The sequence below is a fragment of the Myotis nattereri genome (assembly GCF_964212035.1).
Source record: "Myotis nattereri genome assembly, chromosome: 17".
Classification (NCBI taxonomy): Eukaryota; Metazoa; Chordata; class Mammalia; order Chiroptera; family Vespertilionidae; genus Myotis; species Myotis nattereri.
The window spans coordinates 35,346,592-35,370,589 of record NC_138092.1 but is presented as its reverse complement, the minus strand read 5'-3'; the positions used below and the strand labels follow the sequence as shown (position 1 = coordinate 35,370,589).

Below are 23,998 nucleotides of genomic sequence, written 5' to 3'. Positions count from 1 at the left end.
TGCATCCTAGGAAAGATGGTCTCTCATACTCCTTTGCTTGGGCCCCGGAGTGGGGAAGACAGCAAAGCCAACCCAGATAAAACTACAACTCCCGGCAGGCAACGTGAGTGACTACTTCCTTTCTGCCCCCCTTCCTATTGCCTTCCTCTTCCTCCTCTCCGCGGGCGCTGAACCGCCTGGCCTCTCGGTACTTGTAGTTCTTGCAGGACTTACGTTTCTGGTATTCGCTAGCCAAGAGAGAGGCTGGAGGACTTTAATTCCCAGAGGGCAGAGCGGAAGCTGCGCCTGCGCATTGTCAGTGAGGGCGTGTATGTCTGTGTGTCTGAGGAGAGAGAGCGAGAGTGAGTGAGTGAGTGTGAGTGCGGGATAGGGTGGTGGCCGTTACGTTCGGGGCAACGGCTCCGGCAGAGGAGAAGTAAGAAGAGAAACAACGTCCGCCGCTTCCGCCTTCGCCTAGGAGGAGGAGGAGCTGGTAGGAAAACGAAAGCGATTCGCGCTGGGCCCGGACTAGACCGAGTTGGGCCGGTGGGGGTCTGGGCTATGAGCCTTTGAGGGTCGCTTGGGACGCGGAACGAGACTCGAGAGCCGAGAGCTATGTCTCAGCCGCCGCCGCCGCCTCCGCTGCCGCCGCCACCTCCTCCCCCTGAGGCACCGCACACCTCGTCGTCCCTGTCGGCGACTGCTCCGGGGATGCTCTCGAAGCGGAGAGACCGAAGAATCCTCTCCGGGAGCTGCCCAGATCCGAAGTGCCAGGCGCGTCTGTTCTTCCCGGCCTCCGGTTCTGTCAGCATCGAGTGTACCGAGTGCGGACAGCGGCACGAGCAACAGCAGCTGCTGGGGGTGGAGGAGGTGACCGACCCGGACGTAGTGCTACACAACCTGCTGCGGAACGCGCTGCTGGGGGTTACCGGGGCGCCCAAGAAGACCACGGAACTGGTAAAGGTGATGGGCCTTTCCAACTACCACTGCAAATTGTTGTCGCCCATTTTAGCTCGCTATGGAATGGATAAACAGACAGGCCGGGCTAAGCTTCTCCGGGACATGAACCAGGGCGAACTGTTCGATTGCGCTTTACTGGGTGACCGCGCCTTCCTCATCGAACCAGAGCACGTGAACACGGTGGGCTATGGCAAGGACCGCTCCGGAAGCCTCCTGTATTTGCATGACACCCTTGAGGACATCAAGCGGGCCAATAAAAGTCAGGAATGCCTCATTCCAGTGCATGTGGACGGGGATGGACACTGCCTGGTGCATGCTGTGTCCCGGGCTCTAGTGGGCCGGGAGCTCTTCTGGCATGCCCTGAGAGAGAATCTGAAACAGCACTTTCAGCAGCACCTGCCCAGATACCAAGCCCTGTTCCATGACTTCATTGATGCTGCTGAGTGGGAAGACATTATCAATGAGTGTGACCCTTTGTTTGTACCGCCTGAGGGTGTTCCTTTGGGCCTGAGGAACATCCACATATTTGGTCTTGCCAATGTGTTACATCGCCCTATTATTCTGTTAGATTCTCTCAGTGGCATGAGAAGCTCTGGTGATTATTCAGCCACTTTTCTGCCTGGGCTCATCCCTGCAGAGAAGTGCACTGGGAGAGATGGTCATTTGAACAAACCAATTTGTATTGCATGGAGTAGCTCTGGTAGAAACCATTATATCCCCTTGGTAGGCATAAAAGGGGCTGCTTTGCCCAAACTGCCTATGAATTTGCTTCCTAAAGCATGGGGTGTGCCTCAGGACCTTATTAAAAAGTACATCAAACTTGAGGAGGATGGTGGTTGTGTTATTGGAGGAGACAGAAGTCTGCAGGATAAATACTTACTTAGGCTTGTTGCTGCTATGGAAGAAGTCTTTATGGACAAACATGGTATCCACCCCAGTTTGGTTGCTGATGTTCATCAATATTTCTACAGGAGGACTGGGGTGATAGGAGTTCAGCCTGAAGAAGTCACAGCAGCTGCTAAAAAAGCAGTAATGGATAATCGCCTTCACAAATGTTTGCTCTGTGGTGCCCTTTCTGAACTTCATGTTCCTTCAGAGTGGTTGGTTCCAGGAGGGAAACTGTATAACCTGGCAAAAAGTACTCATGGACAGCTGAGGCCTGACAAAAATTATAGCTTTCCCTTGAACAGTGTGGTTTGCTCATATGATTCAGTGAAAGATGTTCTGGTACCAGACTATGGACTAAGTAGCCTACCAGCTTGTAATTGGTGTCATGGCACATCTGTGCGAAGGGTCAGAGGAGATGGGTCTATTGTGTATTTGGATGGGGACAGAACTAATTCGAGATCCACTGGTGGCAAGTGTGGTTGTGGATTCAAACATTTTTGGGATGGTAAAGAGTATGACAATCTACCAGAAGCTTTTCCTATTACTTTGGAATGGGGTGGCAGAGTGGTCAGAGAAACAGTATATTGGTTCCAGTATGAAAGTGATTCATCTTTGAATAGTAATGTTTATGATGTTGCAATGAAACTTGTTACCAAGCACTTTCCTGGTGAATTTGGGAGTGAAATCTTAGTTCAGAAAGTTGTCCACACTATCTTGCATCAGACTGCCAAAAAGAATCCTGATGATTATACTCCTGTAAATATAGATGGTGCTCATGCCCAAATAGCTGAAGATGTACAAGGACAAGAGTCAGAGTCTCAGCTCCCAACTAAAATTATTCTTACTGGACAGAAAACAAAAACTTTGCACAAGGAGGAGTTAAACATGAGTAAAACCGAAAGAACTATTCAACAGACTATTACGGAACAGGCTTCTGTAATGCAGAAACGGAAAACAGAGAAGTTAAAACAAGAACAAAAAGGGCAGCCCAGGACTGTTTCTCCCAGTGCCGTTCGGGATGGTCCATCCTCTGCACCTGCTACCCCTACCAAATCTCCCTATTCACCAACAACTTCTAAAGAGAAGAAAATCCGAATAACAACTAATGATGGACGACAGTCCATGGTTACACTTAAGTCTTCAACAACCTTTTTTGAACTTCAGGAAAGCATAGCCAGAGAATTCAACATTCCTCCTTATTTACAGTGTATTCGATACGGCTTTCCTCCTAAAGAGTTAATGCCACCCCAGGCAGGAATGGAAAAGGAGCCAGTTCCTTTACAGCATGGTGACAGAATTACAATAGAGATTCTAAAAAGTAAAGCAGAAGGTGGTCAGTCTGCTGCAGCACACTCTGCTCACACTGTGAAACAAGAAGAGATTGCTGCTACTGGTAAACTGCCATCTAAGGAACTTCAGGAGCAGGCTGACAAAGAAATGTACTCCTTGTGTCTTTTAGCAACGTTAATGGGTAAGATGAATTTAACTCAGATAGTATTTCTTAATGGTGAATGTAATACACTTTTTTCTGTTTCTGTAAAAAAATCTGGTCCTCATAAAAACTATATTTTAGAAGAAAATTATTTTTTTAATCTTTTTCACAGTTAATGGCTAGATATTTGTGTGTTTTTCTGTTGAGTAAATATTAGGAGGACATTTACTCCTAATGTGAAAATAGTGAAAATAGTCCCTTAACACCAGATTATTTAAATATAATTTTTTTAAATTTTAAAAAAATTCTATTGACTTAATTGGGGTGATATTGGTTAATAAAATTATATAGGTTTCAGGTGTACAATTCTATAATTCATCTCTATATTGTATTGTGTGTTCACCACCCCAATAATTCTTCTTTTAAATAGGCTTGTAATGTATCCATTTAAAGCCTTTTTCATTTCCCCCTCTCGGTTCTATTGAACCTGCCCACCTCTCTTTCCCCTTTTCATTTATTTTTAAATTTTGTTTTTCTGCATGTCATGTGATTTCAGGACTTCCTGTTTGATGAATTGCAGTTTCTGGTGTTTTTCTTCACACCACACTCCCACCTGATAGTGTCTCTCCTCCATTTCCTGTTCTCCCTTCCTCAGTTCATCACATTTTTCTTATTTGTAATTAGGATTAGTGTTCAAGTAATTTCCTTACTCAGTGACTGCCATAATTGTAATGAACTGTTGTAACTCATAAGAAACATGAAGAACAGATGTAGATGATAATGAGGTTGCTTCGAAGCTTTCTTTTTAATAATTAAGCATAAAGTAAAGGAAAATATATTATCAACAGAATATGTAGTTTAAAGGTTTCGATTATTTGAGATGTGATCCATTGATGCACTTCTTATATTCTTATTTGCCTAATGTATGTTTTTTAATTAGTGTTAATATGTTTTACATAGTAAGGCTTAAAGTAGAAGTAAAATTTAGATCTCTTACATATTAGAAGGGCCTTATTTTTGCTGAGATGAGAGCTTTCAACTAGAAAAGTGATCGGTGTTTTGATTCTGTTTCCAAGAATGCTAAATATCAGTGAATTGGACCTGACCTTCCAAAATGAAGATTATTTATTCTTGGCTTGTTAAATTGGGGGGGGGGGGGGGTCTAGTAGTTAATAGATCTCAAAACCCTGTACAAATTTATAACTATGTATAACTATATATATATATATAAACTTGATATTGCTGATTTTATTTTGGCAGACATAGTCATTGAATTGGGGGGGATATGTAGGCATTTTATATATTTCCGTCTTAGAGTTTTTAGTTTCTTAGAGACTGCATGGAATAGAGGAAATATTGTGTGATCTTTGGAATCAGAAAGATCTAGAATTTTAATCTTATCTCCTCTACTTATTAACTTTGTGATTTCAATAAGCTGCTTAACTTCCCAGTACTTCAGTTGCCTCCTCTATACAAAATACCCCTTGTAGTTAGTATACAGAGTAACAATTTATTACTCCTAGAACTCTAAAAATTAAATCAGCACAAAATGGATAAAATTAGATATTTTCAGAAGACACTTTTTTTAAAGAAAGCAATCTCCTTGATCAAAAACAGAAAAGAGGAGGCTTTCTTCAATAGAAGATGAATTTTTGAGGATGTGGTTCAGATCATAATTAACCTTGGATGCTCAGCACCTAGTATAGTGCCCAGCAGATAACAGGTACTCTGAAATGTTTTTGATTGAATTAAACACATGACATTAACATATCTCAACAAAGGCTGTGCCAGCAGAAATGGAATGGATCGTCAGCACTGAACATTGAAAAAGATTTGAAAAGCAGAATTTGGCACTGTTTATACACTGCTGCTCAAAAGGAAAGATAAATTACCTGTGGTTCATGAAAATTCTGGTAACTAGGAAGGTAATCTCTATTTAGGGACAGGAATAAGTGGTCAGTCCTCACCATGGCCTGGCTGAAAGATCTGATATCCCTTTACTGATTTCATATTCATCAAGCAACAGTTCTGATCACTGATTTAGCTTCCTGATATAAATGTTGATGTACAGTTGAAAGTGCTAATGAGGATTAGGTGGTGTGAATGAGATTGTGATCAGCAGTCTAAAAGTCTGGTCAACAAGATAATATATTTTGTAACAAATATTAGTACCATATAATTCTGGTTTATAATTAGTCACTTTTTTATTTTGGTTTGAGGTTTCTGCGCCTGAATATCTGAGTAATAGACTATGGACTGCCATGAGTTCACCAAGATAATGTCTTCCTTTTATGAACCCTTCCCTCTTCACTTCCAATATTTATGTTGCTGTCCTTACAAATTTCAAATTTCTTTAAATCTTCTCCTTCCACTCAAACACAAAATTTGAAGATAAACAGTGTTTTGCTAATTTGATAGTGGTAACACTTGAGAGACTTTCTGCTTTAAAGTACTAAGACAGTGCCTGGCCTGTAACAGTCCCTCCATAAACATTAATTTTCTACTCTGCTTACAACTGTAGTTGAATTACATAGAAGATACTCTCAATAAAAAGTGGTGTGTGTGTAAGAATATCAAGTTGGGGATAGTTATATACACACAACCTTATGTAAAGAGTGCCAGGAAACTATTGCTGTTTGGATTGGAGTGGGCTGGAAAATGGAAAGTGACAGAGCTTATTTAGAAAATTGCAAGTTTCAAATTGCAGAAATTATTTTGTGAATTACCAAATGTGAACTAAGCTGCTGTTTTGGTTAGTAAATAGCTCATCAAGCTTTATGCTGTTCAAATATCTGGCTCCTCATTTAGGTTTAGATTTAAATACCGCCTTCTTAAGAGAGGCTTTCTCCTTATATAAGGGTTTGAGAGACCTTTATTTACCACTCTAAATAGGTACCTTCTATTTTATCCTCTTCATTTCTCTCATAGCACCTATTACAAGTTTTCATTATCTCATTTGTTGGCTTACTTATCCATTTTCCTCCCCCACTGTATTATAAATTCCACAAAAGAGATAGTAATCTGTTTTATTCACTGATGGAAACCCTATCACCAAGTATAGGTCCTGACACTTAGTAGGTGTTAAGAAAATGCTGAAAGAATTAGTGCAGATTATTTCAGCAAAATGAATGTCTGCTGTGAGTTAGAGACTGCTAGAGGTACAAAATTAATGAGACACAGACCTTGCTTTCCATAAACTTACCTGAAGGATCCCAGTTGAGGGCATCCCATACTTTCGTAGCTTTAGTTTTCATTATATAGCTTTTATATCTTCATTAAATAGGCTGAATGCTTGATAGGGACATGTGCTTTTCCTTACATTATTTTTATGTAGAATATTTATTAAATAGAGTTTATATCTATTTCTGTATATCAGTAAGACATTAAGTACATGAGTCTTTTGCTCAGTATAAACGATTCATGGAACTAGTCATTTTAATCTTATGATGGTAGTTTTAAAATGAAATAATATTTTGCCTGTAATTATTTCACATCTGCTTTATCCAGACCACTTGGGGGTTATTGAACAATTTTTGCAGGCTGTAATCTTTATTATTTATGTAGTAGTGGAGTGACTCTAACTCTGGTTATTGTTTTCTTGTGGATTTTTTTGTGGATTTTCTTTTGTGGTAGAGATGATAGATGGTACAGCATCCATCATAAAAACTAGGCTAATTAATTTTTTCTCATCAATGTATTCTACTGAATTTCTAGTTAATTTTCTTTTTCAAGAGATAAAGACAGGTTTGTGAAAAACAATTTGTTGGAGTTGCTTTAATGGAGTTAGGCTACTTGTGCTATTTACCCCATTCACTACAAAGTTGAGCGACCTTTCAGGAGTTGAGAAACTTGTTTGGTTTTTGTGTACTTTCTATCTTCCTGAAAAAAACTGTATGCATTTTTAATATACTTTTTTTTTTAATCCTTGCTCAAAGATATGCTTAGAGAAAGGGAGAAGACAGAGTTTAAAGTATACAATATTTTGTAATTTAATAGTGCCTATTGATGTTATAACTGCCTTAAGATTTTCCAGAATTATACCTGGGGTTCAGACATTATGTTTTTAGATAACATTGGATCTGAGCATCATTATTACATCTTGATATTTTTTCTTTAAATATTGGATAAAGGACAGTTTCAAATCTAGATAGTAGTTAATACATATTATTCTTTACATGCCCTCTGATCACCCCTCTAATTGATTTATATACAGCATATATCTAGTAGAGCAGTTATAAAGTTGATTTAAAAATAATGCATGCCTGGCCGATGTGGCTCAGTGGTTGAGTGTCAACCTATGAAACAGGAGGTCACAGTACGATTCCAGGTCATGGCACATGTCCGGTTTGTGGCTCAATTCCCAGGGGTGGCCTGCAGGAGGCAGCCGATAAATGTTTCTCTTTCATCAAAGTTTCTGTCTCTCTATCCCTCTTCCTTCCTCTCTCTCTAAAATCAATAAAAATATATTTAAAAAATAAAATAAAAATAATGCATATAGATGTATCTTAAGATAAATGTGGATGTTATAATAAATGATGATTTTATAATATGCTCTGAAGATTAAGTTAAACATTGGCTTTGTTCCTTTCTATACTCAGTTACTTTTAAAAAATATTTTTCTTATTGATTTCAGAGAGAGGAAGGGAGAGGGAGAGGGAGATGGAAACATCAGTGATGAGAGAGAATCATTGATAGGCTGCCTTGTGCACATCCCCTACTGTGGATCAAGCCTACAACCCAGGCATGTACCCTGACTGGGAATCAGCCATGACCTCCTGGTTCGTGGGTTGACACTCAACCACTGAGCAACATCGGCTGGGTTATACTTCAGTTACTTTGATACCTTTTATTTTCTTTTATATTTTTTTCAATTAGAAGATATTAATTTTTTTTAATTCAAAGAATTCAAATATGTATAAAGTAAATTTTAAAAGTCCTGATTATGAAAGTAGTACTGTACATTATCAGATTAGAAAACAATGAAAGTAAGTATAAAGAAACAAAATAGCCCTGACCGGTTTGGCTCAGTGGATAGAGCATCGGCCTGCAGACTGAAGGGTCCCAGATTCCATTCCGGCTAAGGACATGTACCTTGGTTACAGGCACATCCCCGGTGGGGGGTGTGCAGGAGGCGGCTGTTCGATGTTTCTCTCTCATCGATGTTTCTAACTCTCTATCCCATTCCCTTCCTCTCTGTAAAAATCAATAATATATATATATATATATATATATATATATATATATATATATTTAAAAAGAAACAAAACAACCACATTCTACAAACCAAAAGTAACTTTATGTTCCTTCCATTCTTTTTAAAAAAAATTATGTTTTTATTGATTTCAGAAGGAGGAAGGGAGAGGGAGAAAGGGATAGAAACATCAATGATGAGAGAATCATTGATCTGATGCTTGCTGCGTGGCACCTGGGGATTGAGCCGAAACATTAGTTACTTATCTTCAGCCTATTTACTTTTCTCCCTAGCCCCTTCCATTGTTTTTATTTGGCTTTAATATAAATATAGACAATACAATTTTATATTATTTTTTAATAAATTATCTTAGTATCCTTTGAGCTGTATTGAGTTTTCAGATCTATTTTGTTTAATATGCCTCATATTTGTGTAATTGTGAAGACATTTTTTAATTAGCTCCTACATTTAAAAATTGAGAGAATTGCCCGGTTGTTGTAGCTCAGTTGGTTGGACATCCTCCTGTGCACCAGGAGGTTGCTGGTTCAATTCTTGGTCAGGGCATATGCCTGGTTTCGGGATCAATCCCCAGTAGGGGGTGTGCAGGAGGCAGCTGATTGATGTTTCTCTTTCATCCTTGTTTCTAGCTCTCTCCCCCTTTCCCTTCCTCTCTCTGAATCAATAAAAACATATTTTTAAAAACTTCACATTTAAAAAATGCAGATTTCCAGCTTCTTATGAAAAGCCATTTTTGTCTTGAAACATTGGGCCTACACTTTTCCATGACAGTACTTGGCAGTGGCTGCCATCTTTACGTGGGTCATGCTTTTCCTAGTGTGCTATAGCCTCATCATTCCATATTATCTCCCTATATGTTATACCAGGCTGCCTTGCAATCTCTGTTAGTGGCTAATCCATATAAAACAACCCTGGTTGAACACTTTTGTTTGTTGCTAATACTGTATCTGTTTTTATCTTACAGGAGAAGATGTATGGTCTTATGCAAAGGGGCTTCCTCACATGTTCCAGAAGGGTGGCGTATTCTACAATATTATGAAGAAAACCATGGGTATAGTAAAATTCTGATTTTATTTTTAGATAATATCTTCACTCAAGGTGTTATAAGATTAAGAAAGTTCAGCTAGTATTCTAAAACTATTTCTAATGTTAATTTTAGATATGTATTCTTTAGCAACCTAATTAAAAATGGATTATTCTGAAATGCTCAGCTGTGTTTTCTGCTATAATATTACTAATAATCTATCACTTTCTTGTTCCTATTTTCTCATTTAAACAATATATATGATTCTTAACTAAAGACAAATTGTGAAATTAGAAATAGTTTTATTGATTTCAGAGAGGGGGAGTGAGAGAGAAAGAGAGAGAGCGAGAGAGAGAGAAAGAAAGAAAGAAATATCAGTGATGAGAGAGCATCACTGATCGGCTGCCTCCTGCACCCCCCATACTGGGATCAAGCCTGCAACCCAGGCATGTGCCCTGACCGGAATTGAACCATGACCTCCTGGTTCATAGGTCAACGCTCAACCACTGAGCCATGCCAGTTGGGCAGAAGCAGTTTGGTTTTAATGCTAGTGACTATCCCAGAACCAGATAAATATAGTTTGTTGTATTGTGTTTTGGCTATGATTATTATACATGCCCCAGTGCTTTCTGGATTTTAGGACACAGCTCATTTATATTTTAGTACTTTTCACATTGTGTGTGCATTGTTTATAGAGGCATGTGTGAGTATATAACTATATATTCAGAGTTTTAAGATTTTGAGAGAGAGGATGCCAGTGTGTGTTTGGAACACACATGTCTTTTTAAAATTACGATGTGAATGCTTTGGTTTCAGACTTTATCACTCTGGCTTATCTTACTTCTTCACCTACCTGACCTCAGTAGACATTAAGTGCATAATCTCTATTTTATCTTTCTCACTTTTTTTTTTCATTCTTAACCCTACCCCCACATCAACTTGGCTGTTGTTGAAATGTTCAAACATATACAGAAGTAGCAAGAATAATAGATTTATAATGAGCCTCTATTTACCCATAACCTAGCTTCAACAATTATCAGTACATTTCTACCCCCATCTCAACTGGACTGTTAAAAATAAATTTCACACATAATATAATATCTATGAGAACTTCATATAACTCTTATATTTTTATTTTTTAAAAAATAATTGCAATACAATTATCACATTTAAAACATATAACCAAATATCAGTGTTTAAATTTCCTTGAGTTTTGATTATGTAAAAATTTTTTTTTTCTCTTGGTTTTTTGAATTGGGGACCAAAGAATGGCTTGCTTTCTCCCTCCCTCCCTTTCTTTCGAAGACGAGAATATTAAAGCATAATTTATATATAGTAATATTCACCTGTTTTAAGTGTACAGATATATAAATTTTGATAAACATATAGTCATGTAACCACTACCACAATCAAGATAGAGAGAATATTTCCATCATTCCAAAAAGTTGCCTTACATCTCTTTCTAATTAATCCCTTACCCTTATCTCCAGACCCTGGCAATTACTGATTTGATTTCTGTGTCTACGTTTGCCTTTTTCATATCACCATATAAATGGAATTATATAGTATAACCTTTTGTGTCTGGCTCCTTTGATTTAGCACAGGGGTTGGTAAATTGCCTGTGGGCCATATTAGGCCCACTGCCTTTTGTATAGAAAGTTTTATTGAAACATAGCCACACTCATGTTCACATATTGTCTGTGACTGTTTAAAACGACAGTGACAGTTGAATAGTTGTGACAGAGGCTTTATGGTCTGCAAAACCTAAAATATTACCATGATTCCCCTTGACAGAAAAAAGTTGCCAATTTCTGTTTTAACCTAATGCTTTCGCAGTTCATCTGTCTGATTGCATATATTAGTAGTCATTCCTTTTGATTGTTGAGTAGTATTTCATTGTATGTATTCATCACATTTTAAAGAATTCATAACCAATTGAAGGACAGTTGGTATGTTTTTTTATTAGTAGTTTTTGGCCAGTATAAATATAGCCACTAAAAACATTTGTGTGGACATGTTATCACTTCTCTTTGGTAAATACCTAGGAGTGGGATTACTGAGTCATGTGGTAAATACATGCTTAACTTTATAAGAAACTTTGAAACCATTTTCCAAAGTGGATGGACCATTTTATATTCCTACTAGCACTGTATTAGAGTTAGCCAATTCTAGAATTCTAGTTACTCTGTGTCTTTGTCAGTACTTAATAGTATCAGTTTTTGTTTTTAAGCCATTGTAAAAGGTTTATAGTACTATTTTATAGTGGTTTTAATTTGCATTTTCCTAAAAACGGATGATACTGAGAGATTCTTTTCATGTGGTTAATTGCTATCTCCCCCCCGATTTTACAATTAGTTTGGATTTTTAAAAATTGAGTTTGGAGAGTTCTTTACATATTCATTTATTGGATAAGTGTTTTGCAAATAATTTCCCCCAATTTGTAACTTGTCTGTTTTCTTTCTTTTTTAAAAAATGTATTTTATTGATTTTTTTACAGAGAGGAAGGGAGAGGGTTATAGAGTTAGAAACATCAATGAGAGAGAAACATCGACCAGCTGCCTCCTGCACACCCCCTACTGGGGATGTGCCCACAACCAAGGTACATGCCCTTTACCGGAATCGAACCTGGGACCCTTCAGTCCGCAGCCGACGCTCTATCCACTGAGCCAAACCAGTCAGGGCTGTCTGTTTTCTTTTTTTAATTTTATTATTATTAGTTAAGGTATTACAAATGTGTCCTCATCCTCCCCATATGTTTTCTTAATAGTACCTTTCGAAGAGTAGAGCTTTCTAAATTTGATACCAATTTAACATTAAAAAAATATTTTTTTTTTTTATTGATTTCAGAGAGGAAAGGAGAGGGAGAGAGAGTTAGAAACATCACTGATGAGAGAGAATCATTTATTGGCTACCTCCTGCACACCCCCTACTGGGGACCTATCCCGCAACCCAGGCATGTGCTGTGACTGGGAATTGAACCCAGGTCCATGGGATGATGCTCAATCCACTGAGCCACCACAGCTGGGCAACATTTTTTTCTTTTTAGGATTTATACTTTTTGTGTCCTATTCAAGAAATCTTTGGCAATCCAAGGTCACAAAAATTTTCTTCTCTGTTTTCATCTAGGAGTTTTTTAGTTTTAGTTAACTTAGATTTATGATGTATTTCAAGTTGATTTTTTTTATATATTGCAAGGTATGAGTCAAGGTTCTTATTTTTTATTTATTTTTAAAATCTTTACCCGAGGATATGTTTTTATTGATTTTTAGAGAGAAAAACATCAACTGGTTGCCTCCCCTATACACCATGACCAGGAATTGAACTTGTAACATTTTGGCATATGAGAGGATGCTCTAACTAATTGAGCCACACCTGCCCAGGGACCTTTTTTTAAATGTATGGATGTTCATTTGTTCCAGCACCATTTGTTGAAAAAGCTACACTTTATCCATTGAATTACTTTGATACCTTTATCAAATATTGCCTGGCTGGTGTGGTTCAGTGGTGAGCATCGACCTATGAACCAGGAAATCACAATTCCATTCCTGGTCAGGGCACATGCCCAGGTTGCAGGCTCGATCTCCAGTGGGCTGCCAATCAATGATTCTCTCTCATCACTGATGTCTCTCTCCCTTCCTCTCTGAAATCAATACAAATACATTTTAAGAAATTGCCCATGAATTATTTCCTTAAGAAGGGTGAATTATGTACAAAATATATGTCAAAAAGGTTATTTGTAAAAAATCATTTGACCACGTACAAATGTATCTATTTCTAGAATCTTCTTAAAAATTCTTTTGGATATTCTAGGTACTTTGCTTATCCATATAAATTTTAGAATCAACTTGTCACTTTCTACAAAATGTCTGCTGGGATTTTTGTTGTGATTGTGTTGAATGTGTAGGTCAAATTGAGGACAATTTTGATAATATCAAATCTTCTGGTTCATGAAAATGTTATATTTCTCCATTTACTTAATCTTCTTTAATTCCTCTTACCAACATTTTGTAATTTTCAGCATATAATTTTGCACATCCTTTGTTCATTTATACCTAAATATGTCATGTTTTGGGATGCTATTGTAAAATATGCTTTTAAATTTTTTTAAATTGAATTTAGAGAGAGAGGAGAGACAGACATCGATTTTTGTTGTTCCACTCATTTATGCATTCATTGGTTAATTCTTGTATGTTCCCTGACCGTGGATCAAACCTGAAACCTTGGCTCATCAGATGATGCTCTAACCAACTGGCCAGGGCAAAATATTCTTTTTAAAAACTTCAGATTTCTTATTGTTCATTGCTAGTGCACAGAAATAAGATTGATTTTTATGCATTGACCTTGTATTCTGTGACCTTGCCAAACTCACATATTAGTTCTAGTAGCTTTTATCAGATATTTTGGGATTGTTTATATCCTTTGCAAATAAAAGATAGTTTTATTTCTTCGTTTTCAATCCGTATGCCTTTTACTTCTTTTTCTTGCCTTATGGCACGGTGGCTATATGTTCAGTGTTAGGAGTAGTGAGAGTGGACATCCTTGCCTTGTTGCTGATCTTAGGAGAAAGCATTCTGTTCTGTAGGTTTTGAGAAATGCCCTTTATCAGGTTGAGGGTGCATTCCCTTCTATTCCTAGTGTGCTGGAAGTTTATATTGTAAGTGGATGCTGAATTTTAGCAGGTCTCTTTTCCTGCATCTATTGAAATGATCTTATGTTTTTTATCTTTAGTGTGTTGATCGGGTTGAATTGCATTGACTCACTATTTTTGTTTGCTTACCTTTTATTAATTTTTATTTTTATTTTATTTTTATTTTTTAAAAAATATATTTTATTGATTTTTTACAGAGAGGAAGGGAGAGAGATAGAGAGTTAGAAACATCGATGGGAGAGAAACATCAATCAGCCGCCTCCTGCACATCTCCCACTGGGGATGTGCCCGCAGCCCAGGTACATGCCCTTGACCGGAATCGAACCTGGGACCCCTCAGTCCGCAGGCCGACGCTCTATCCACTGAGCCAAACCGGTTTCGGCTAATTTTTATTTTTTTACTTTAAATTAGAGTCAACATTTAATATCATGTTAGTTTGAAGTGTACAGCATAGTAGTTAGATTTACATAACTTATGAAGTGATCCCCCCAATAAGTCTAGTATCCCCTTGACACCATACATAGTTTTTGCATTATTATTGACTCTATTTTCGATGCTATACTTTACATCTCTGTGACTATTCAAAAACCCAGTTAAAAATGGGCTTTAAAAAAATATTGAACCAACTTTGCATAGTGGATTCAGATTGCTCATATTTTGTTGTTTTTGCATGTGTTCATGTTCATGACGGATAATAGCATGTAATTTTCTTGTAATGACTGTATAATCAGGATGGTGTTGGCTTTCATAAAATAGAGTTAGTAAGTGTTCATTTCTCTTCTGTTTCCTGGTAGATTTTGTAATAGTTTTGATATTATTTCCTAAATGTTGGGTAGAATTTATTAGTGAAAACATTTGTGCTTAGAGTTTTCTTTGTTGGATAATTTTCAACTTCAAATTTAATTTCTTAATAGAGTTATCCCTAATAAGGTTATCCCTTTCTTCTTTAGTAAGCTTTGTTAGTTTTGGCTTTGAAGATATCTATCCAAGTTATCAATTTTATTGGCATGATATTGTTTATATTTCCTTGCTGTCCTTTCAGTGTCTGGTTAGGTCTGTAGCTCTTTCATTTCTGATATTGTACCTCTCTTGTTTTGTACTTGTCATGTTTTGCTGACTAGACCTGTTTATAATTTATTTGTTTTATTGATCTTTTCAAAGAAACAGCTTTTGGCTTTATAGGTTTTCTCTATTGTTTTTCTGATTTCAGTTTCATTGATTTCTGCTCTTTATTTTATCCTTCTTTCTGCTTACTTTGTATTTAATTTGCATTCTTCTTTCAAGCTTCTTTAAGTAGAAACTTAGATTATTTATTATAAAGTTTTGTTTTTTAAAACACAATTAAAGCTATAATTTTAAAGCTATAAATTTAAAGCTATAAATTTTCTCTGACACCCCTCATTTCTGCATTACTTTTAAGTTTCCCTCTTTCACTTTATTCTACCTTCTGAAATATATTGATACCAGTTAATGATTTTTAAAAAGTATTTTTAAATTAGGATTGATTATGATAATGGGGGAAAGAATATATTTTTTTTAACAAATGGTAATAGGATAGGTATTATGTCCACATGAAAAATAGGAAGTTTGACCCCTATCTCACACCAAATACAAAAGTAACTCAAACTCTATTAAAACCTGAATATAAGATCCAAAACTAGAAAAATCTCAGAAGACAGGTATACAACTTTTTGACTTTGTATTAGCAAAACCTTAGATATGACACCAAAAGTATAAGCATCAAAAAAAAAGTAGATAAATTACCAGCCAACTTTTGTGTTGCAAAGGACACCACCAGGAAAGTGAAAAGATCCCTGGCTGGTGTGGTTCAGTTGGTTGAGTGTCGTCCCATGCACCAAGAGGTCAACAGTGACGGTTGATTCCTGGTCTGGGCATCTGCCCAGGTTTCGGGCTTAATCCCCAATGGGGCATGCAGGAGGCAGCTGATCGATGTTTCTCTCATTGATGTTTCTATCTCTTTGTCCTTCTCCCTTCCTCTCTTTGTCAAATCAATAAAAACATATTAAAAAAAAATAAGAATGTGAAGACAACCCAAAGAATAGAAAAACATTTTTGCAAATTATATATCTGATGATAGGTTTATATCTAAAACATAAGGAACTAAAAACCCCAATTAAAAATGGACAACGGAGCCTTGGCCGTTGTGACTCTGTGGATAGAGCATCGGCCTGTACACCTAAGGGTCTCAGGTTCAATTCCCGGTCAAAGTCACATACCTGGGTTTTAGGTTTGATCCCTGGCCCCAGTTGGGGCGGGTGCAGGAGGCAACAAGTTGATATGTCTCTCTCACATTGATGTTTCTTTCTCTCTCCCCTCTCTCACCCCTTTCCATGCTCTCTAAAAAGTCAATGGAAAAAAACTATCCTCAGGTGAAGTTAACGATAGCAACAAAAAAATGGACAAAAGATCTGAATAGCCATTTCTCCAAAGAAAATGCTTGCAAAGCCAATAAGCACATGAATTGATGTTCAGCATCAGGGAAATGCAAATCAAAACCACAATGAGATAGTATATCACACTCACTAGGATGAGTACCATTAAAAAGTCAGATAATAAGAACTGTGGGCAAGGATATAGAAAAGTTGGAACCCTCATACAATGGAATGTAAAACAGTGTAGCCGCTTGGGAAAACAGTTTGGCAGTTCCTAAAAAGATATAACATAGACTAACTATACAACCCAGCAGGTCCACTCTTAGATGTATACCCAAGAGAAATGAAAACATGTCCACACAAAATCTGTACAGAAATGTTCATAATAGCATTATTCATAACTAGTGACCCGGTGCAAGGAAATTAATTAGAAGGTGGCCAGTGGGACGGGACTGGTGACACGGGCTGGACACGCCCTGGAGCCAACCTCCTGTGGTCCCTCCCCGGCTGGCTGCACCTGGTGTGGTGCTGTGGGGCGTCTGCAGAGCGAGCGGGGGTCCTTCCGGCAGATGGGGTCCCTCGGCCTGGCCTGCAGGGATTGGGCCAAAACTGGCTCTCTGACATCCGCCGAGGTGTCCTGGAGTGCGAGAGGGTACTCTGCAAAGTTGCTGTCATACAGGGTGTGGAACGCAAATGCAAGTGTGCAGTAAACCATGTGCCCTGACTGGAAAATGAACCAGTGACCTCTTGGTTCCTGAGTACATGCTCAACCACTGAGTCATATTGGCCAGGCTTTTTTTTGAGCTGATACATTTTTTAAATGTTACCTGTGGTATTTATCCTTAGTAGGAGGTAGTTTAGAGCTCTGGAGTAAAAACATCTGAGGTCAAATTTTCTTTATCACTACTCCCCACATGACTTACAAGTTTTAGTTTCTTTATTTGTAAAGTGGGTATGGTAATCTCAGGGTTATAGTTAAGATCAAATGAGATTGTGCATATGTAACAGTAAAGGGCCTAGTACCAAATAAATTCTTAGCTAATGTGTGTTGTTATTTAAATTCTAGCTGTTATTTGTGGCATTAAGTCTTGACTATATATAACATCCATTTGAAATGGATCATCAGAAAATTATTTTATCTTCCAAAATACAATTTCTTATGATATTTGTGGTACAATGTTCTCTTTTTAGGACAGATTCATGTGGCAAATCATTAAATTATCCTGCAGTCAAAGAATCAAGCCCTTCTCACTTGCAAACCCATACCCTCCAAAAATTGAAAAAGAACATGCTTCTCTTACTTTGTTAAAATCCACCCTAAGAGACAGATGATAAATCTACATCTGAGTAGAAATATTGTCCAATATAACTGAACGAGACTATAAATATTCCCATCATATATATATATATATATATATATATATATATATATATATATATGCCTGATATGCAAATTGTCCCCTCGGGAGTTTGACTGGGAGACCAGGAGTTTGATTACTCGCTATGGCGTGCACTGAACACCAGGGGGTAGCGCAGAACAAAGGAAGCCCCTGGCCGGCAGCTGAGGAAGGCAGGCCCTGGTCAGCAGCTGAAAGGCCCCAATAGGCCCTGATGGCCGGCCAAGCCTAGGGACCCTGCCCGTGCACGAATTTTGTGCACTGGGCCTCTAGTTCTTTATATTTGAAAAGGTATTTTAAAATTAATTGGCTTAAAATGTAGTAAGTTTCCTTGCAGGTGTGTATACAGGGATAAATGCAGGAGATGAATGGCAAATTTAGTTTTAACCCTTGCACAGATATCCTTTAACTTATATTGTTCAGTTTTGCTTGTGTTTGGACTTTATATAATGGAATTATGCTGTATACTTTCTGTGACTTGCTCCGTTTTTCAGATTCATTCATGTTAATGGGTTTAACTATAGTTTATTTTCACTATTGTGTAGTTTTCTATTGTATCATCTATCTATATCTATCTATCTATCTATCTATCTATCTATCTATCTATCTATATATGGCTAAGCAACCGTCCGACCAACTGGTTGGTACTTATGACATACACTGACAACCGGGGACAGACGTTCAATGCAGGAGCTGTCGAACTGCAGTGACTTGGCAACAGCAGTTCTTGGGTGAAGCACCCTGGAACCAGAGAGGAGGGAGCCAGATTCTGGGGTGCATCACCTGAGAACTGTCCTCTTGCAATCCAGGACCCCTTGAGAGATGTCGGAGAACTGGTTTCGGCCTGATCTCTGCAGGCCAGACCAAGGGACTCCACCTGTTGGAGGGACCCTACTCACTCTGCAGATGCCCTTCGAGACATGGTGCTGCCCCAGGTGCGGCTGGCTGGGGAGGGACTGCGGAGGTTGGCTCCAGGGCATGTCCAGCCCGTCTCACCCAGTCCTGCCCTGCTGGCCACCTTCTAATTAATTTATTTTCAATGTGCATGAATCCATGCACCAGGGCACTAGTTTTAATATATTCATCCATTGTTCTGATGCATTTTGGGGTAATTTACAGTTTGAGGATGTAAGGAAGAATGTAGCTATAAATGTTAGTATACATGTCTTTTGGTCTGTATGTGTAATGGAATTGTTATGTGATATAAATGTAATACACCTTGATTCTTAAAATTCAAAGGACTATAAGTTATGCTTAAAAGGGACTACAATACTTAAAATATTTGCATTGATTTTTTTAAATATTTTAAGTTTTTAAATAGTGTAAAATGTCTAGAAACTATAGAAGTGGGAAACAGCAGCTGTAATATTAAAATGTTTGTATCATACACACTTTTTTGAGCATGATTGTAATTACTTAGATTTGTTTCCTGCTATTTTTCTCATCATGTACATTTTAAGGTATATTACGAAGCATCATAGGTTTATTTATATCAATATTAATAGTTGTATATTACTTCCATCAGGTAGACAATAATCATTCTCTTCTTGTTGAAAGCTTATATTGTTTCCAGTGTTTTATTGTAGATAATATTGTGATGAATTGTGTGGGACTCTGATTCTTTCCAGGGATAGCTAAGGGAAAGCCTCACAATAGCAGCCTGGAAACAATTACAAAACCTTTTTTGAGCTTAAAGAGAAATTAACTATTAATTATTTGATTTATATTAGACACTGTGGTATGTGCTTTGCATGTTTTCTCACTTAATCCTGAAATAATCAGTGAAATATGAGTAGCATACCCAATATTATTTTATCTGATTGAATTATAATGATCTGTTTGTGTCAGTCTCCTATAAGAGTGACATTTTATTTTTGAATCGTAAGGGTTTATTTTAGTTCCTGGTATACAGTGAGTCTCATTATATGTTATCTATTAAAATGAATGTTTAAAAGCTTTGCCCAGGTAGGTCCCTGACCTTACTTTAAAATTCTCTACTTTGCTGCTGTTGTTTTTTTTGAGCCGTGGTTTAAAATCTCTGAGGTAGGGAATTAGTAGATAATAAACTGATTCCAGGGTTGTGCCTAAAAGATGTTATATAAACCACATTTCTGATTTTAATTTTTGTGTGTCTATTTTTGCCATTTATCTCTGCCAAAAATGTGCAAAGAGGAAATTCTAGTTGAATTTTTATTGATACTTCACTTATCATTGAAATGAATGTTTATTTAAAATTACTGCATGTTATTTATTCATTTGCATTTTAGTTCCTTTCTCTGGTTATTTGGAATATTCACAATGAGATACATTAGAACCACTCTAGCTTTTATCAGTGGCTTTTTTTTTTTTAAAAACTAATCTTAATAACTTATAAAACTGAAGACGACCCGAAAGCCCACAAAACATTCCAGAGTTCACTCATCTGCTCCCTCTCTGAATTTGTATAGTATACTTACTAACAATTTCTTTTAAAAAAAATATTTTTATTGCTTTCAGAGAGGAAAGTAGAGGAAGAGAGAGATAGAAACATCAATGATGAGAATCATTGATTGGCTGCCTCCTGCACGAGAGCCCGCAACCTGGGCATGTGCCCTTGATGGGAATCGAATCCGGGACCCTTTAGTCCGCAGGCCGATGCTCTATCCTCTGAGCAAACTGGCTAGGGCTTAACAATTTCTTTTTAAAAGTAGTTTGCTCTTGCCTTTATATTTTGCCATAAACATACCCATATGTACCATTTATTATTAAAAGTTGTCTACTTCATCTTTCTTTTAACATAGAAAATCTGTGGTTTCATAAAACTTAACCCTTATTTGTGCATACTTGGAGTTTAATTACAGTGACAAATTTAAAATGTAAGAATATTGGATAGTTTAAAACACACATATAATTTTTTTATTCTAAGGCTGCAAAAACTGTAATGTTTTGAAATACCATGTAGTGAGATCAAACTGCTCAATTAGAAAATAAAGAGAAGCCTGCTTTAAAGTCCTGTCCTCTACTGCTGCATAAGTTGACTATCAGAAGTAAATTGCAGTGGCCATTTTGAGGAACATCCCCAAAATATCACAGGCTTATTTTGGTGGTTCTGGCCTACCAGAGAGGAGTAAGAATAGTAACATGAAATACAACTATTTCAAAGAAATTGAATTGAATAAAATCTCAACCAAAGGACTTATATGCTAACATACAGGCCTAAACAATGGACATAGACAACAGGGGGATGAAGGCATGAGTAGGGGGGTGGGGGATAATGTGGGGATAAAGGACACATATGTAATAACTTAATAAAAAATTTTTTTTAAATTGAATTTTAGTAAATGTATTTTCTTACTGCTTTACAATAAGCCCTTGCTTTACTAACACTATTGCTGTTGTTTTTTTTTTCTTATAGCTTACTTAGCTGTTTGTTTGAGGCTACTTTCCTAACATTGTGATAGGTTAATTTTATATATATGGTTTAGAAATATTTGCTTTATGTCTCTCTATACAGATACATAGGTAATATGTGCATATATTTTGCTGAGCCATTTGAGAATTAAAGGTATGATATTTTACTTTTAAATATTCAACAAGTCTCTTTTTAAAACAGGACATTCTCTTATATAAACACAATACAAAATGATATATTCTTTTAAACATCTCCCCAGGTACTACTTTAAGGTCTATGGTGATATTTCTTTTTTGTAATATTAAATTACATTGATAGTAATTTATTTTCTAATTTTGTTTTGAAAGCTGTAATCTGTAAATTATTGAAAATTTACTATTTCACCTAAAATTGTCCTTACTGTCCTTTTTAAGTAACATTTTAATATGTTAAATATCTTTCCCCTTCTTTAGGTATGGCTGATGGCAAGCATTGTACTTTTCCACATCTACCTGGCAAAACCTTTGTCTATAATGCTTCTGAAGATAGACTGGAGTTGTGTGTGGATGCTGCAGGACATTTTCCCATCGGTCCTGATGTTGAAGACTTAGTTAAAGAGGCTGTAAGTCAGGTTCGAGCAGAGGCTACTACAAGAAGTAGGGAATCAAGTCCCTCACATGGGCTGTTAAAACTAGGTAGTGGTGGTGTAGTGAAAAAGAAATCTGATCAACTTCATAATGTAACTGCCTTTCAGGGAAAAGGGCATTCTCTAGGAACTGCATCCAGTAACCTACAACTTGATCCAAGAGCTAGGGAAACTCCAGTTGTAAGGAAGCATAACACAGGGACAGACTTTAGTAATAGTTCCATTAAAACGGAGCCTTCTATATTCACAGCTACTCCTAGTAACAGTGAGCTTATTCGAATAGCTCCTGGAGTAGTTACAACGAGAGAAGGCAGGCAGCTGGATCCTGAATTGGTTGAGGCCCAGCGAAAAAAATTGCAGGAAATGGTTTCTTCTATTCAGGCTTCAATGGACAAGCACTTTAGGGATCAAAGTACAGAGCAGTCAACATCTGATCTTCCTCAAAGGAAAGGAGAAGTTATGAGTTCTGTGAAGTCTGGGAGTCTTCAGACTGGCTTACCTGAATCTTTTTCTTTAACTGGTGGCACTGAAAATTTGAATACAGAAACAACTGAAAGCTGTGTGGCAGAGGCACTGGGAGCAGCATTTGCCACAAGGTCAAAAGCACAAAAGGGAAATTCCGTGGATGAGCCTGAAGAGATGGATAGTCAAGATGCTGAGATGACAAACACAACTGAGCCAATGGATCACTCTTGATTTAATTAGAGGCTAATAAAGGCAAAATGTTTATTGTGAATATGTAATATTTGTTGGCTGGGCCACATAATTTGATTAGTCATTAAATATCTTGTACGTATATAATTCAAAGATTATATCTTGTTATTCAGTGCATGATAGCAAGTGTGTGATTGGCAATAGCTTTTAATATACTGCTGCCCAGGCTGGCTCTGAATTCCTACAAATTAGTATTAGATCTGCTGAGATGAGTTTTTTCCATATATGTGGTTCCTTGGAAGTTCTTTGTAATTTTAATTTCATGAAAGTCTTAATGTTTCAGACATGAAAATTCTCTTGCTAAACATGTTTGATTTCTAAAAAGGCTAGGACTGGGCGGGGAATGATATTTGCTACTGTTGATGTAACCATCCCACATATTTACTAGTGTGTCAAAGATTTATGTACATTTGAAGGTTATCTGAACTAAATTGTATCTTAAAATTCATAAAAAGGATTTTTTAGATATTAGGATCTTGACATTTCTGTGAATGTAAACATTCATAGAGATAGTATTCTTGGGGAAAATATTTTGAGAATAGAATGTAATGATAAAACATTTTGCTGATTTGAGCAAGATTATGGGGAAAATATCTGTTCTAGAATGATAAAAGTCAATGTGATTCAGTAATGTTGCTGTTGGAGTTAACACAGCCAATAGTGTGCTCTGTTGTGGATAATATGTTACCATTATTTTTTGAATCCTGGCCTAGTGAAGTACCACCAAGTTTGTTTTTTCTTTAATCTTGCAGAAAAGTTGATTGCAAAGTGTAGTAGAAAATGTAAAAATTATTGTAGCAGTAGTTAATCTCTAATTTTCAGAGTTTGTCAGATTCACAGACAATTTATAAGTGAGAATTTTTCTTTATGAGTTACATTATTCTACGATTTTGATCAGTGGTATGTAAGCTTATATATGGTAAGTATCTTTAACACCTCCCCTCCCTTTGAACCAAAACTGCTTTGTTTTTTTCCCCCCTGAATCTATAAGGTTTTCTTTATTTGTTGGCTTCACTTGGATTTGGATGTAAATTTTAGTGCATCATACCCTGATCAACTGGGCATTTGTATTCATCAAATCGTTAGTGCCAGTTTCTTCAAGAAGCAGCTTTCATGCTTATTCCTTAAAGACAGAGAATGTTTATCCGGAGATTGGTATTCCACTATTTTATCCTATTTTGCAAACCTATATACTGAAATGTACATTTCAATCCATCTTTTTCTTCTGTTCACTAAAATTAAGTTGAATTAGAATGGATGAAAGACAAAATGTCTGTTAATACAATCTCTTATCTAGAGCAAAGCCTGGCTGTCTCTGTTTACACATGTAACAGATGC

General features: G+C 37.0%; 1 protein-coding gene across 1 annotated transcript; it reads left to right on the top strand.

Moving 5' to 3' along the window:
• Window positions 1-308: 308 nt before the first annotated feature.
• VCPIP1 (valosin containing protein interacting protein 1) lies at window positions 309-23,261 on the top strand. Its single transcript, XM_081111241.1, has 3 exons — window positions 309-3,298; window positions 9,433-9,519; window positions 21,774-23,261. Exons 1-3 carry the CDS (start codon window positions 595-597, stop codon window positions 22,640-22,642), a joined length of 3,660 nt encoding a protein of 1,219 aa, XP_080967367.1. The 5' UTR covers window positions 309-594; the 3' UTR covers window positions 22,643-23,261.
• Window positions 23,262-23,998: the final 737 nt, after the last annotated feature.

Bases quoted from the DNA above. Each gene is read 5' to 3' on its own strand.
- VCPIP1 (XM_081111241.1), top strand. From the start codon at position 595: ATGTCTCAGCCGCCGCCGCCGCCTCCGCTGCCGCCGCCACCTCCTCCC. The intron at 3,299-9,432 runs GTAAGATGAATT...TTTATCTTACAG, and splicing joins TCTTTTAGCAACGTTAATGG to GAGAAGATGTATGGTCTTAT. The intron at 9,520-21,773 runs GTATAGTAAAAT...CCCCTTCTTTAG, and splicing joins TATTATGAAGAAAACCATGG to GTATGGCTGATGGCAAGCAT.